The sequence below is a fragment of the Artemia franciscana genome, chromosome 15 (genome assembly GCF_032884065.1).
Source record: "Artemia franciscana chromosome 15, ASM3288406v1, whole genome shotgun sequence".
NCBI classification, from domain to species: domain Eukaryota; kingdom Metazoa; phylum Arthropoda; class Branchiopoda; order Anostraca; family Artemiidae; genus Artemia; species Artemia franciscana.
The window spans coordinates 25,941,710-25,958,695 of NC_088877.1; the positions used below are offsets into that span (position 1 = coordinate 25,941,710).

A 16,986-nucleotide genomic window follows, 5' to 3' on the forward strand; every position below is an offset into this window, starting at 1 on the left:
GTTTTTGGTTGCCAAAGTTTCAAGTTTTTCTAAATTCTCTTTCTCAAAATAATTTTTTATTCCAAAATAAATCAACAGTTTTGACAAGAATCAATAAAATTGAACTCAAAATTAGTTGCTGAAAGCTCACCAGCTCAAGATTTTATTTCACCCAGGGCCGGATTTAAAGCTTTGACGCTTCTAGGCCCAAGTGTTTTTGCTGCTCAGTTTTAGCGAGATTTTCGGGGAAATCCTCAAAATGTTAGAAATAAAAAAGCCGCGCGGCCTAGTGGGCCTATTGATGAATCCAGTTCAGGTTTCAATGCAATTTTCATTTCATTTTCAATGTTGTAACAAGTACAAAAGAAAATATTTATAATATAATTCGTTTTAGTAAAGAGCCAATACACAGTAGGCCTTATGATTTTACCGTTCAGGAAACGGTTAGTACACATACTCTTGTTTGTAGTGAAGAAAATATGTGTCTTGAACAATTTTGGAAAGAGCTAGTAAAATTAAACTGAATCCCTATGGTTTTTGGGATAGAATGTATATAATAAGTTTTTTTGGTAGGGAGTGGGGGGTGGGCATGGAGGAAGGGTCAGGGGTCAGCTCCCATGATTTTTGGAATAAAATATCGTTAATAAATTGTTGTTGTTTTTTTCTTTTTTTGGGGGGGGGGGGGGTCTGGACATGGAGGGAGGACTAGGGGTCAGTTCCCGTGATTTATCATTGATATTTTTTGGGGAAATAGGGGTCTTGGGCCATGGAGGACCAAGGGTTAGCTACTATAAGTTTTGGAACAAAATATTGCTTATAAGTTGTTGTTTTTTTTTGGGGGGGGAGGTCGCACCATGGAGGGACAGGGGTGATTTGCCATACTTACTGGAATAAAATATCGTTAAAAATTTGTTTGGGGGAGGGATAGGTCCATGCAGAGAAGGCCAGGCGTTAGCTCGCTTAAGTTTTGGAATAAAACATCATTCATAAGTTTTATGAGTGGGGTTGGGGGTTTGGTTTATCTGATCTTTCAAATACTTTCAAAATCCTCGTATAAGGACTTTATATGCCCCCTGGACATAGCATACAACACTTGCTCCAAGGCTCTGGGGCGTTGTGTTGACCCTGGAGTTTTTGTTATCCGATTTTTTGACTTTCTTAACAAAATGGCAATATTAAAAATCCGATCGGATGGATTTGGAATAAAAAGACAGGAGGGTTAGCAGCCCTCTGATCCGGGGTTAGTTGCCATCGAATCACTTTTGACTCTTAAAGAGGGAATTAGAACTTTCAATTTCTAATCATTTGAATCCCCTCCTATGTTTTTACTACCACTTCTTCCATAAAAACTTTATATGCCCCTAGAGCATAAGTTACAACCCAGGGCTCGGGAGGGGATGGGGGGGGCATTTTGAACCGAATATTTTTGTTATCTGATCGTTCAACTATTTCAAACAAACTGGTAAACTCAAAATTTGATCTGATAAATCTGGGGAAAAGAGGGAGTGTGTGTGTGGGGGGGAGGATGCCCTCCGATACCTTTTGACTCAAAAAAAGGTAAAAAGAACTTTCAATTTCAATGAGCCACATCTGAAGTTTATACGAACTCCCCTTACATAAAAAAGATATGCCCCCAGAGCAAAACTTAACACTTTGGGGAGGGGACTCTGGGTGTGTCCACCCCCAGAGTTTTTATTATCTGATTTTTGAACTATTTTTAACAAAACGGCTATCTTAGAATTTTTATCGGATGGGCGTGGGAAGGGAGGGGGCTAGTTACCCTCCAATCTCTGTTGACACTTAAAAAGTGAACTAGAACTTTCAATTTCAAACAAATGAGCCACCTCTGAGTTTATACGACGGCCCTTTTCATACGAAGTGCCTCTGGAAAAAAAAGTAGAACACTGGGGCCGTATGGCTTTTACTATAGACAACACTATCTGCCTTTGATTTCTGGTCGTTTTGAGTTTGACTTTTAACAGGTATTTGTATCTGCTGATCTTAAGTTTAACATGGCCTTTACTTTTCTTTGACAAACTTCTTTTTCAGAAAATTTAATTTTTAAATTAATTTTTGTTCGTTTTTGACTACAAAAAAAAGGATAAAGGATAAAGATCCTCCAGAGCCATTGCTGGCACATAGGGCGTCGAATCGACGTTTCAGTTGCTGGGTGTTTTTTACAGGGACAAGTAGCAAGCTTGTCGCCCAACCTTGCCGCGGCGGGGATCGAACCCTGCGCCCCATATTCCCAAGGAAAAACATCAATCCACTGTGCTCCAACAGGTTGATTTTGACTGCAAAAAGTTTCAGGTTAAAAAAAAAATCCTTATTTCAATACTAAATTTTTTTTTCAACATCTAACTTTCATCGAAGTATCAAAACTACTATTAAAGTAAAAATTTAAAAAAATAATGAAGTAAAGAAAACATCAAAGTAAACAAGGTACCAAAGTAACAATAAGCAATCTGCATAACTTACAGCCTTTGCACCGTAAATCGAAGTTGTCATGTAAATCACTAAATCCAAGTATCAATGTAACAATAAGCAAGTTCCGTAACTCAGAACCGTTTCTCCGGGTGGGGAGGGGTTCAACCCCGAAAGCAATTATTTGGCCTTTAAAGAATTTTGAAAATAATGGCTATCTCAAAATTTTGACCGGGGCCCTTTGGGGAACTGGGGCGTGGGGCAATTGATCACTTTTTAAAGAACTAGAAGTTTCAATTTCCAATTGAATGAGTCCTCTCCAAAGTTAATACGACCAGCCCTTACACAAAAACCTTATATTCTAATAATAGGAAACTTAGAAAAGTTAAAATCCTTGTCCCAGGGGCTATAAAGGATTTTTCAAACCTTAAGTTATAGAAACTTGAATTTTGGACTATTTTGAAAAAATGACCATTTCAAAATTTTGATAAGGCGCATTTGAAGAAAAGGGGCACAAGGGAGGAAGGGGACTTGTTACTTTTTGATTCTTAAAAAGGGCGAAATAAATTTTGAATCCCGGTCGAATGAACTCTCTCCAAAGTTTACATGACCACACCTTTCATAGGAGCTGTATAAGTTAACGAACCGAATTATGACTTTCAATTTCTAATCGTTCGAGTCCCCTCCGAGGTTTATACGATCACTTCTTCCATAACAAACTGTGAAAAAGTCAACTATAATTTTAATTTCCAACCATTTGAGCCCCCTCTGAAGTCTCTACGAGAATTCCCACCATAAAAACCATATAAGCCCCCAGGCCATAACTTACAATGCCTGCCCCGGCTCTGGGGGGTTGTGTCGACCGTAGAGTTTTTGTTATCTTATTTTTGAACTATTTCTAAAACAAATGGCTATCAAAAATTTTTATCAGATGCATCTGGGGAAAAAATGCACGAGAGGGTGAGGGCTAGTTGCCCTCTGATCATTTTTGAATCTTAAAAAGGGCACTAGAACTTCACATTTTCAATTGAATGATCCCCCTCCAAAGTTTATACGACCACTCCTTCCATACGAAGTGCCTGCAGAAAAAAATAATAAAACATTGAAGCCTTATGGCGGGGGGGGGGGGGGGCTAGTTGCCCTCGGCTCTCGTTCGTTTGCCTCTTAAAAAGTGAACTAGAAATTTTAATCTCCAATCAAATGAGCCCTCTCTGAAGTTTATGAGCATCCCTTCCATAAGCACCATATATGCCTAAAGGGCATAACTTAAAACGCCTGCTCCCGGACCCTGGGGGGTTGTGTCGATACCAGAGTTTTGGTTACCTGACCTTTGAACTATTTTTAACAAAATACTTATCTCGAAATTTTTATCTGATGCATTTGGGAGGAAAGGCGCGGGGGACCAGTTGCCCCCGATCACTTTTGAATCTCGAACACCGAAGCTTATACGACCAACCCTTCCATATGAAGTGCCTCTAGAAAAAAAAAAAATAATAAAACATTGGAGCCGTACAGCCTTTATTATAAGCAACGCTATAGCGTTGCCTCTGATAAAAAAAAAAGTGCTTAAAAATGTTAAAGAATTTTCCTAGTCCTTTTTCTTAACACCTTCTTTCTTTACACAAAATTCTGATAATGAATGTTAGTTCTTTCAGAGGGTGATTAACTTGCTATTAATTATATTAAATGCATGTTTCATTCTATTAAAGCTTGCCTAGGAGCACACGAAATATATTTTAAGTGAAATTTTATAGACAATTTCTGACTTAATTACAATGTTTAGTACAGTTTTCTTAATTTATTTTATTCTTCATGAAACTCCATTATTGGCAGTTTCAGCTTAAGATTAGAGATAATAAGTTCACATAAAGTTAAATTAGCTCAGTCGTCTTCGAGCCTTTATAGCTAACCGTAAATACCTAAATCTAATTTGAATACACGCCTGTATGTAGTAAATAAACGACAGAAGAGACTCGTCGGCATTCGGTATGAAATCGTTGACACGTTCCGGCCATTTCCCACAATTGAGACGGTAAATATTAATAACGAAAATCTTTCTCATTGTCTGGAATTCGAAGTTACTCTCAAAAAAGACAAAAAGCGCTATTAACTTAATCAGTAATATGATATGTCTTGCTCTAGCTTTCTAGAAACAGTCTTTATCAATGTACAAACGAAGGAGGATAATACATCTTTCTTGATAGCTTCACTAATTAATTAAGTCTAGGAGTTTTGCCCTGCTAATAATAAAGAATATCATAGAAATAAAAATGAATTATCATTATGAAACAAATTAAAAACAAAAAAACAAATTAGCTAAAAATCATGCTGGTGATTTAGAGCGTATATCATTATTCTTTTTACAACGGTCAACTTCCCCTGTTTCTCTCTCCCCTCAATCTCCTACTCGCTCTTTCTTTAGGTTTGTATAACTCTCTCTCTCTCCCTTTCTTCCAGCCTGTTTGAGGGTACCATAACGTTCAAAGGAGGGAGAACCAAATTTACTGCCCAACTGTTTTGTTACACAATTGAGGGATTAAAAACCAACCTGAGGTTCAAATCCCATGTCAAACATCCTATCTGCCTCATCAAGAACAATGTAAGTGACTCTTCTTAGATTGGTAACCCTTCCTAAAAGAAAAATAAAAAGTCAATCCCTGAAAGCAAAACTATTACGGACACAAACTCAGATCCATTTTTATAAAAACGAAGCAGAATGAACGGTCATCTATGAAAAAACAGGCTCAATAAGGATCCTTGAGGTACCTATTTGACTCTCAAACTACTTTGTAATTAATGGTAAGTAATAGAAACTGAATTAATAGATACTAACTTTTTAAATAAATATTTAAAAAGATTCTGCTTTTAATGCTGGTCCGATTATTAATTTCTTCAGAAATGTTTCACTTATAAATTCAAACAAAAATTTTTAAACATAAGTTTAAATTTGCATAGTTTCATAAATGGGGAGAAACACCGCCTGATCTTGTTGTAAATTACAATCTCAAATTCAATTAATTTCTTCAGAAATGTTTCACTTATAAATTCAAATAAAAAATTTCTAAACATAAGTTTAAATTTGCATAATTTCATAAATGGGGAGAAACACCGCCTGATCTTGTTATAGATTACGATCTCAAATTCAACAGCTGAGATTGCATATAACACATGAGACCATTTTTCTGTCACCAGAAATCTGATTGCAGTGAAGCTTGTGCAGTATCATCCTTAACAAACAGCTGCGTGGACCGTGTCATCATCAAAATGGTATAGAGGGTTATTGAAATTGTATTCAAAGTTCCGATTTGACAGGTACCGATTTAAGAGATAATGAAAGGTTGACAATTACAGCGTCTAATCAATAGCAAATTGACTGGACAAAACTGATGTTCCCATAATATTTTTGTTGGAGAAGGTGAACAAAGGTTGTTATAGCAGTTTGTGTTGCCTAGACAATATAAGTGCAACAAATCTAGTTTAACCTAATGTTCGAAGGCTTACAAGTTTTAAAAGAGAAGTTAAAAAAAAAATTAGACTAGATTTAGTTCTTTGACTACATAGATTACAAATATAAAAGAACTTACGAAAGTAGGAAATTGCACAGGATTTTTTTTTTTTTGTTCAAGTGAACGGACTTCCGAGATATTGGTGTGAGTGTATCCCTCTGTGTGAGACATCCTGTGGGTGAAAAATCAAGAGAAGACCGAACTTAGTTACGATAAAATAGTATCCTAGAAACAGTTTCCTTGGAGGATGGAAATTGTCTCCTCCGGGCATGTTCCTGTATTTCGCAGGGAGATCGGGACCGGACATACAGCCCTGAAATAAAATGTTCTCTCTAATTTCGGGGCATAAAAAATAAATGGTGTTTACTGTTATCACCATTCTCCCTCCCCTACCTTCTCAAATAAAAAGTCACGCACATGTGTCTGTATATGAGTTCAAAACTACCGTTATTTACTGTTGTTTGTCTGACCTGCATAAGTCGACTTCCATGGCAAGACAAGGAATGCCCCGATAATAAAATACCTGTAAACCAGTGTAATCATGTATATTCGATGAGGAACGAACTAAATATAATGACTTACCATTATTGGCAGCCAAAATTTCAATCATTCTCCCAGGTGTGCAAACAATAATTTCAGCACCACGTTTCAGTTCAGCAATTTGCTCAGATATCCCAGTGCCCCCATAAACACAAACGGTGTTTAATCCAATGCTTTTCCCAAATTTTTTGGATTCTTTTCCAATCTGCAAACACAGCTCACGAGTTGGTGCCATTATAAGAGCTAAAAAACAGAGTAAATGTTATTCAATGTGTTTGTTACAGTTAATGAAACCAGAACATAAGCCTACTTTTCCTTCGACGCTACAGGAGTACAAACAGTAGCACAGGGAACAAAATTTTTCATCAGTTTATATCTTTCAACGGAACTGCGATAAGGATTGAGGATTCTTCTGGACCAGAATTATTGTTAATTTAAAGATGTTTGCTCCATGGTTTCCAATCCCCCCCTTCCTACACTTCTGAAAAGAAGGAATTCAGGAGAGTTCAGGAGAGGAATTCAGGAATCACTGATTGTTTCATGGTTATACCCGAGAAAAAGAAGATACAATAGTTCCATTTGTAACAGCTTCAAGAGTAATAATTTACTTCTTTTTCACTCTAAGGCGATGAAAATTACATTTTTCGTCCTTCTACTTGAGACTTATAAGACTCCTAAGCCTAAGCATAAACTGTTTTTACGCGGCTAAATATAGATGAAGTTTTTAAATAAGTAATTTGTGTACATCATTCTGTCCAAAAACAGAAATTAGCTATATTTTTCTTTCGACAATATCAGCCTATTTGATTGCAATTGAAAGTATTACTTAATTTTCTTTAATATTACCTCACTTTACAAAACAGTGGCGACATATTCGAATGTAAAGTTAGCAGCCTGAAAATATTAACTAGAAGAGGTTCAAGTTCACGTTAAATGTTCATTTCAGATTTTCATATTTCTACTTGGTGTCATAAAATCTTCTATTAAATAAAGACGTATTACCTTTCTGATAAACAATTGAATGACAGAAATCTAGAATTGTGACTTGCATGTTATTATGTCTATGACAGGAGAGCCACGTAAAACATTAAAATATCGCACAAGACCTTCTCTGGATGAGTTGCAGAGGAGAAAAGAGTTTACCATCAACTAAATATTCAATTTTAAATATGCATTATTAGTTTGTTTGATCATTTGTTTAGCTAATTTGCAGAAATTTAGACATTACTATAAAACCATCTCACCAAAATTCTACTAATTATAATTCTACTACCAAAATCCAAATCTCCTAATTAATTTCTTTTTTTCTTATAAAGATTAATTTCTTTTTTTCATTAGTGTTGTCAGATGAAATGTAATTCCGATAATTGTCAATTGCTGTATCATCGTGTTATTAAGATGCTGTATACATTTTCCTTAATACAGTTTTCCAAGTAAAATCAAAGTCGGTGATGTGGGCGAGCTCCTAGATTCTCCTTCCGTAATTTATACCTATTAGCCTTTCGGTCTATATGAAATTCAATTTCCTCCAAATTGTTTGGATTTCTAGTGAATTTCTCAAAGAGGTGAAGATTCTAATTAGCTGAGGGAAGTCCACCTCTTCCGCAAAACATATGTTTATGGACACGATCATATTAATTAAATTAAAAAAGAGTGAATGCATTTTTTTTTTCCTATTTCACATATAGCATCTTCTTCCTGATTCTATCATACGAAAAGTATTTCTTTAATATTTTTTCGGGGGGTAAAAATAATATTAAGTATATAGCCACAAATATGAAGTTTAACAACATTAACAATTTTATTAACAAACTGAAGATAATAGAGTTTATAATCACTTACCTAGCGGACCATCACCTTCTTCAAGAGGTGGCTGATCTATGACGTGTCTAAACAGGGGAAGCAGGAAGGCCAATGTTTTCCCACTACCAGTCTTAGCAATTCCTATGATATCTCTACCTAGAAGATTGAAATTAAGGTTGTTTTAGTGCCATTAAGAAGTTAAGATTAATTTTCTCTCATCATCCTATTTTAATTTGCAGTCACCGATGCAATGAGATCAATTTCCGGAGAACCTAGATGTGAGTGTATTCAATATCCCAAAATGATTCCTTTTTTGGTTAAAAACAAGTCTTCAACGCAGTCGATTCCTCTCATAATTATCCCTCTAAGCTCTCTCTCTCTCTCTCTCTCTCTCTCTCTCTCTCTCTCTCTCTCTCTCTCTCTCTCTCTCTCTCTCTCTCTCTCTCTCTCTCTCTCTCTCTCTCTCTCTCTCTCTCTCTCTCTCACTCTCTCTCTCTCTCTCTTTTTTTTCTTTTAAACTCATTTGGGGTTAAGCAACTTACCAGACATGATTGCAGGTATTGCTTGTGCTTGAATAGGTGTAGGCTTTTCATAGTTCAATTTTTTAAGGACATCAAAGACTTTCTTGGATACACCACATTGTGCCCATGTTTTTATAGGCTTCGGACAATCTTTTCCCTTAATCTTGATACCTTCTAGTTCCTAGAAATAAAATTACTTTCTATTAAAACTTGCACAGAACACATCAACATCTCGAGTCTTCCTCTTTTTTATTGATTGATACTTGATTAAAATGGTACAAACGAGAAACCATTTGCGTAGCAAGAATGAGTTAGTAGACACATACGGATGAGACACTTGTGTGGAAGGAGAATCTGAGGATTTTGCGATAACTATTTGTCATTTTAGGGGAGAGCAGGGCCTTTCGGATTATTCCTATGAGGGAAATCATCCGTCCCCATGTGCAGGCATTGTAAGAATACTCCTGAGCCTTGTCTCTCAGTCGTTAAATTTTAAGCATAAAAATGAGCTGATGTGGGGCTTGTTACCTTTAATGCCGTACTAGGCGTTAAAGACATATCTAAATAATTTTTAAGACTTTCAAGAATTTCCTACCTTATAATTGTTAAAAGGATATTAGTTCTGTTCCCAAACATGAAATCCACAAGTCAAACAGCTCGTGGTAACGAACTGTAAGTAAGGAGCGACGCGGCTCTATATTAACCAAAACTCTAAAAAATGGATTTTTATTTTGATACCGACAGATATATCAAAAGATTCAGCTTATTGTGGTGATTTCGAATATGTAAGTTTCATTAAGTTTAGCGTAAAACGTCAAACGCTACGAGCCTGATGAAATTTGCCTGATTTTTCAAAAAAGGCGGGAAACATCAGAAGAGAGCTCATTCTAACCGAAATTAAAAGCTCTAATGCTCTTTTTAAGAGATAAAATATATTGGAGGGCAACTAGGCCCCCTCCTACGTCCCCTTTTTCCCCAAAATCGTCCGATCAAAATTTTGAGATAGCCATTTTGTTCATCATAGTTGACCATCCAGGGGGATGGTCTTCAAGTTATAAAATTTGCCCGTTGTTTACTCATAGTATTTATTATTGGGAAAAATGCATACATTTTTGGTTGGGGGGGATTTTTGTTGAGGTTTTTTCCAAGGGGAAATTTCCGATGGGAAGGGAAGTTTCTAGGGGTGAACTTGTCAGGGGGACATTTTACACTGGGGAAATTTGCCAGAATTCCTATGTAAAATTCTTTTTATATGTTCCGCCTCAATTTTACGCGTTGAGTTGTTAAGTGTAATGGTCTTTGGTAAATTTTTTCCGGGATTGAATTTTCTAGAGTATAAGGGGGATTTTTCCGTAGAGGTGGGGCCAGATTTCCTGGCATTATTTAAAAAACGATCAGAAATTAAATAAAGAAAACGATTTTTTTTCAATTGAAAGTAAGGAGCCCTCCCTTAGCACCACACTCTTTACGGTAAAGTTTGAATTTTGACCCAATTCTTAAGAACGATTCCTGAAACACAAGGACCGTTTAATTAGAACAATAAGAATTTTTTTAAAAGTACTAAAAAACTTCGGCGTAAAGAGCGAGATGTTGAGGAGGGGTCAACCCCCTTCATATATGTAACAATTTCTTTTCGTTTTAAGGTTTCATGTCTCTCTTTACTTTCAGTTGAGAAAAATTATTTTTGTTACTTAATTATCCAAAAGAATAAGGACAAAAAAAGAGGTACCAAAGGATTTGAAACCAAAATCGTTCTTATTTAGCCTATAAGCTGCCTACGTTTTTGACAGTTATCTGACAAGCCTTAATTATAATTGCACCGTTTTTAACTAAATGTTTGTAAGATGTGCCTACTGTACTAGAACAAATAGTTTTAGACTCGGGAACACTTCTTTGTGTTTTTATTCCAAGTTTTTACACCTTATTTAAATACCTACTGCACTACTAATTAAATTTTTCACAATAAATTTCCATCACCCATAGTTTTTGTTCAATGTTATTTTTAACTTTATCTCTTTAGAAAATTCAGATTGTATGTACATGTTATGAGTGTTTTAATTATTCTTATTTTAATCGATTATGCAAGCTTTTTTAAGTACCAAGGACATAAAAATAAATATTTTTTACCACCCACTTTCATCTTAGGTTCATTCATACCAAAAAACATAAATATTTTTAAAATTTTCTTTTGGTTGTTTGAAAATCATGATATTTTTATGACAGCACCACATTTTCTTTAGTATTGCAACATTGAACCGTGAATATAAATAATCAGAATTAATTATTTAAACTTGATTACACTTTTTTTCAATAAAATTCAATATTAGCACTGTTGATTCCAGAGATATATATACCTTCAAAGAGAAGCTATACCTTCAAAAGCTGTTTGGTGCATTATGCTTTTATCTTATTTATTGCAGACTTTTCACAAACATATTTTTTTTCTTAAATTTAGCAGCCTCTACAACCAAAAACTGCGTAAAATTTGGTCTATTTTTTTATGGAATTTTCTATTTTTCCTACTTTATTATGATGTGCGCGTACTTCTGTAAGTTTCAACTTAACCAATCCAGACACTCAGATTTCATTATCAGTGTACTTGTTATTTTGATGCAATTTTATATGCTGAAATAAATATTCAACAATAGTTCTTGATTATCTTATTTTATGCAATGAAGGTTGTTTTTTTTTCGAAAGATATCCGATGTTTCAGAAAAGAAGAAAATCAAAGAATCCTTACAACGAAACCGACGAAAATCAGTACGAAAAATTCAGAACGTATCCTGAAACAGAATCTGATGAATTCAACCAGCTTTCTCTATTTTAGCCCTGAAACAGACCTATAAAAGAGTTCTTTTTTTTCTTTTTTTTACTGAAATAAAACTTAATTGCTTAGGAAAAATTTGTGTAGTAGTTTTGCACAATTCAGATACTGCATATCACACATTACTTTTCAGAAATAGTTTTCAATTTTTTCTTTCAATTTCTGGTGTTTAATGGCCCGAAAACTAAGGGTGTAAAAAGTCGGAACTTTTTCTCGCCATTAAAGTTTTTCTTGTTAAATAATATATCTGTAAAACAAAACTCCAAGTCAGAACGCTCGAATTATAACCATTAAAAAGACCATTAAGCCAACTTTGTTGGAAAAAATTGGTTGTAATTTATTACAATCCAACTTTGGAAATTCTCTCGGCATTCTTGCATCTTTGCTCGGCATTCTTGCCGAGCTACTCAAAATCCGCAAGATGAGAGGAACAGTTCAATAAGTGTCCCAATGTTCAAGAAAGAAGACCAAATGGATTGTACGTAAAGTACCGAAGGATATCTTATATCCCACAAATTCAGAGAAACTAGAAAGAGCCAGACGCGACCAAACCAATTAGATGCCGTGACTAGATCCTTAGTTTGCAACAAATCCTTCATTACTGTTTTAAAAATCGTGTCATAAATAATGGGTAAAGGTGGCTTGAAATCAGGTACTTGTTAAATATTCCAATTCCAATCAAGAATTTTGATCTGTAAGATCTGAGAGAAACCGTTTTGTCTGTCTGCAGTAAGTTATAATTAGCTTAGTCTCATTGAGAAAAACTACGATGTAGGTATATTTTTATTAAATATTTAGTATTCAGAGATGAATAGGTTAGGTATTTAACATAATGTGTTCTGCGCAGCCTGCTTTCCATAATTCCCTGTTGTAGTTTCTATTGTTTCTACAGTATCATATTTTAAACGATTGGAAAATTCTGATTGCAATTTATTTAATAGGCATAAATAGTTTTCAGTTTAATATGTGAAACTTGTGCACATAAATTAAAAATAATCCCCTCTTTATTTAAACTATATAGTTGTTAAGAAACTGCAAAAAAATTTAAATCAAATAAACAACATATATTTCAAACATCAGTCGATCTGACGAATTCACCCAAAACCTTCCGACTAAAGTCACGGCCTCGTAACCAACGGTATTGAGCGGAACTTTAAATACGGCATGGTCGAAAAAAAAACATCTTTATATGGTGATATAAACAATGTTGTGTGTAGAAGTGGTCAGGTCTGGGTATTCAATCCGTGGATAATATCTAAAGTTATAAATTTGAGAATAAAGATTCATAAGAAAAAATTCGGATCTCTTTACATATGGCTTTGAGCGGCATCTTTATTTTTTTTATATCGCCCTCTATTCGGAGATATCCTTCTATATATTTTTCAAGACATTAGAAATCAACTTGAAGCAGGTTTCAGAAATTGACGGGCAAAACAATATACCAAGCCATTTAACTTTAACAGAGCAAGGTAATGAAAATGAATCAAGGTTTAGGGGGGATACAGAAAGTTTGCTCTTAAAACACAAAAATTGGCACTTATTCATGTTTATAGATAAGTCAATATCATCGAGTAGAGACGACAACTTACGCAAATTCTGAGCCAATTACAGAATTTAAGTTCACAATTAAGGGAAAATTATAAATACTTCGTCGGAAAAAGAATATTTAGGAGACAAAAATGTTTTTGCACTCTTATCAGTTTCTTTGAGCATAATACTTCGAGTTCCCTTGCCCTCCTCAGACGCAATCTAAAAGCACCGATTTGTCCTCAAAACGTCCTTATTGCAGGTATAAAATTTTGTTAACCTGGCAACACATATTTTATGTAGATTTCTAGATTTTAGAATCGTGTAGTATACACGATTAGTATATTAAAATAGTAGATTTCTAGAATTGTGAATAGATTCTAGATTCTGATTTCCGCAGTGCAAAAATATTCAAGCGGATTGGAGAAAATAATTTTAGTCCCTTTCCACTCCCCAGCACACAGTTTGAAGTCCGCTCTGTCCACCTCCCTTCCCCTATTTTCTTTCCACCAACAATTTTAGTCCCATCGCCCAAGCCTTTCCCGACATGTCGTATATTTGCTATTTCGATATTGATTTACCTCTGTCCCTTCTCCCATGTAAAAAAATTTGAACTCCATTCGGCCCCATTTTTTCCATCAGGTGTCTCTTAGCCCAAAAACTAAAAACAGCAAGCTTCATCAAGAACAAGAAGTTTTTTAGTCCATTTCCACACCCTCTAGCACCCTTCTCCCTACCAACAATATGAAAAGTTCCCTTAGCCCAAGCATAGATCCTTGGAAGTTTCAAGACAATCGTAACAAATTGTAAACTTGTGGAAGGCACGTGTCCTCGATAAAAGAAAAGACCGTTGAACCCTTATTCATGCAACATATTCGGGGAATCAAATTTTGTTTTGAGTTTTTTCTTGTGTAATGAGGTTCCTATGACTCAAGGAAATTTAGCCCTTTTTGGGACCTATTTTAGGGGCTCATACTTTAAACCATTCTTTTGTGTACAATACGGCCACTTTGGCCCAGGAATTTATAAATTTAAGTCTCAAGCCGTAAAAAAAAATTTCAAGTCGTTAAAATTTCAGACCCTTTTTTGGTCCTTTGCCTATTTTTCAGGGAGCAAATATTTTTACATTGTATTTTTCTTCTACATTGGGATCCTCTTAGGACTTCAAATTAGGACTTAAAGATAAGTTTCGCAGCAACCGGAATGAACGTATTGTCATCCCCGGAGATATATCGACTAGACTCAACTATTCTGAGGAAATTGGACACCTAACAATATTGATCACATGTCTTGGGGGTGTCAGGGGTTGGGTAGACTAAAAGGGACGCGAGACGAGGTATAGTTTCCCTCTGATTGCTTTTGACTCTTGAAAAGACACTATAGCTTTCGATATCCAATCATATGATGCCCATCCCAAATTTCTACGACCCTCCCTTCCACATAAAGTAGCCGGAAAGAAAAACAGATAGATAATACATTGAAGGGAAAAGGGTTTTTTTTACTATGGTAACACAGAGCGTTGGCTCTGATCATATTATCTAGGATTTCACACTTAACATTTATTTATAGAGTAAAAGCCAGATTCTAGAATACAGATGCTCACACGTGAAACAATATATTGAAGCCTACATATGAAATTCTTCGGAAAAGTTGCTTTTTCGGCTGAAAAATCTGGAATATTGAAAATTGAAATACATTCTTTCAGAGTAAGCCTATTCCGTAAGGGAAGGTCCTCAAAATACTAGATGGGATTCGGTCGGACTCACTTTATACAGATGAGCCTCAAAAGGTCATAACCAGTAAAAGGTCAAATCTTATGCAGTAGAATGCTGCATAAGGTTTGATAAGGAGATAAGCAAGCTGTAATCCGTAAATATCCATTCTTCCTGCATTGTAACTTGATTTTACCCTAAATTTTCAGGGAGGGGTCTTCTTATATTTCTTTTATTTAGAGGTGGAACTTTTTGTAATTGTATTTGTATATCTCGAAACTACACAACTCTCCGCTGTTCATAGAAGCAGTTGTGTTATTCAACTCTTCTTAATTCAGTCAAAACATAAACTGATTATATTTGTCTACATAATAACATAATTTGTCTACTTCAAAGATAGAAAGATCGCTTAGAAACACAAGGAAGAAAGTCAAGCTACCTGTCTGTATGCCTCAACTTCCTCTGGACTCATTCTTGCAATTTCTGGAACTTCAAGGTAAAACTTTTTTCTAAATGGCATGTATTCAATGTTTTGGTGATCGATTTTAGGAAGTTCTTTCTTCTTAGCTTGAAGTCCGGAGGCAATTTTTTCTAGTTCGTCCTCATCCCTTTCTTCTTCCGAAGAATACTGAAAATAAAATGTAATTTAGCACACAAAACATATTTAAAAGAGCAAGATCTATTACTTGGGACACAATATTGCAGCCTGGATTATAAATACAAACACTGAGACAGAAGGGGGTCCGAAGAAGAAGAAAGAAAGAGGATGCTCCAAAAAAAAAATGTTTTTAGGCAAAATAAAAATCGCATGTTCAATGCATACTAACATACTTTTCTTATTGATTGTTTTAAAAAAAAAAGGAATTAGGCTCAAAATTCTTATGTTCCCTTTTATGGCCTGACAAAAAAAACCTGAAATCTACTAATATCATTCTAACACAGATCTTAACATGTTGCAAAAGGATATCTTGGGGGCTTAAGACAAAAATCTTAGGGGGAAGATCCTCTACATCAGCTTTCATATAGGAAAGAATAGAACCACTCAGAAAATATTGCTTTTTATATTGTTTCTATTTGACCATTTTTCATCTCTATAGTTTTTTTTTATTTTTCAGAATAAAAAAAAAACGTTTGAAGCTCTGAAATTGGTGTGTACATCTTTTTTATTTTTAATTTGATCAGATGCTTCAAAAAACAAGACAACTTAAAGCCTTAAATAGAACCTTGGTCATGGGTCTGAAAGATCAAGATAGCGCTAGGAAACTTTCCTTTGCCAAAAAGTTGTGTTGCCAAGCATTTCCCACAACTATTATTTACACTGGTGGTCAGTGTCACCACTGCAACTGCAATAACATAATTTAGCAGCTAAAACTTACACATTACGAGGAGACGCTTAGACTTTCAATACACAAACTCATGCCACCTTTCTTTCTTTTCCAAATATGTTAGTTAAAAATATAAGCCCTCTAGGGGGTCCAAAGGGATCTATAGCCCCACCCAGAGTGGGTTTTAAGTAGATAATTCGTTAATGAGTAGATAATTCATTGTAACTTCTGTTCTTTTTATGGTTTCCCCGGCCACGCATTGCACCCCGGCCGAGGGCGGAGAATCAGGAGATCGGCACCTGCGCTACGCGAACCCCAATCGGTTTGCATGCGAAAGTTTGCTTTTTGTTTGCTTTCTGTTCTTTTTATGGTTTCCTTTACTTGTTCTAAACAATTTATGTATGGTTTACACTTAACTTGATTATTTATTTTCATTTCCGTTCGTTTCAGTTTCAAGTTCGTTTAGTTCAGTTTCAAGTTTCAGTTTAAAGTTTCAAGAGTTCTTTTTTAGTCTGAATAGTATATAGTTTTTTCTGATTCTGGAGCAAAAAAAGGTGGAGTTTCATCCCTCTACATTTTTAATATATGTTTGGCGGATTGTCTTCGTTTCTTTTCTAATCTAGGGGGTCGGGATGCCTCAATTATTACTTGCGGAAGACGTTATCTTACTTAGTCGCTCTAAAGACCAACATATGAAGCATAAGCCCAAATAGAGAATCAATAATTCCCAGTAATCAGCCTCGGAAATGTGACAGCGACGTGGCTAATAGTTTGTGAACCCCCCTTTCAGAAGTAGGGCTAAAATTATCGACATCTGTGAAGTAC

General features: G+C 35.3%; 1 protein-coding gene across 1 annotated transcript in view; it reads right to left on the reverse strand.

Annotated features, from left to right (window-relative positions):
- Positions 1–16,986, reverse strand: part of LOC136036250 (probable ATP-dependent RNA helicase DDX46) — a 139,247-nt gene that overhangs the window by 87,341 nt on the left and 34,920 nt on the right. Inside the window, exons 7-11 of the mRNA XM_065718367.1 lie at positions 15,276–15,464; positions 8,795–8,954; positions 8,292–8,408; positions 6,492–6,692; positions 4,952–5,034 (exon numbers count right to left, since the gene is read on the reverse strand). Coding sequence (XP_065574439.1) covers positions 4,952–5,034; positions 6,492–6,692; positions 8,292–8,408; positions 8,795–8,954; positions 15,276–15,464 — 750 coding nt within the window. The remainder of the gene's footprint in view (positions 1–4,951; positions 5,035–6,491; positions 6,693–8,291; positions 8,409–8,794; positions 8,955–15,275; positions 15,465–16,986) is intronic.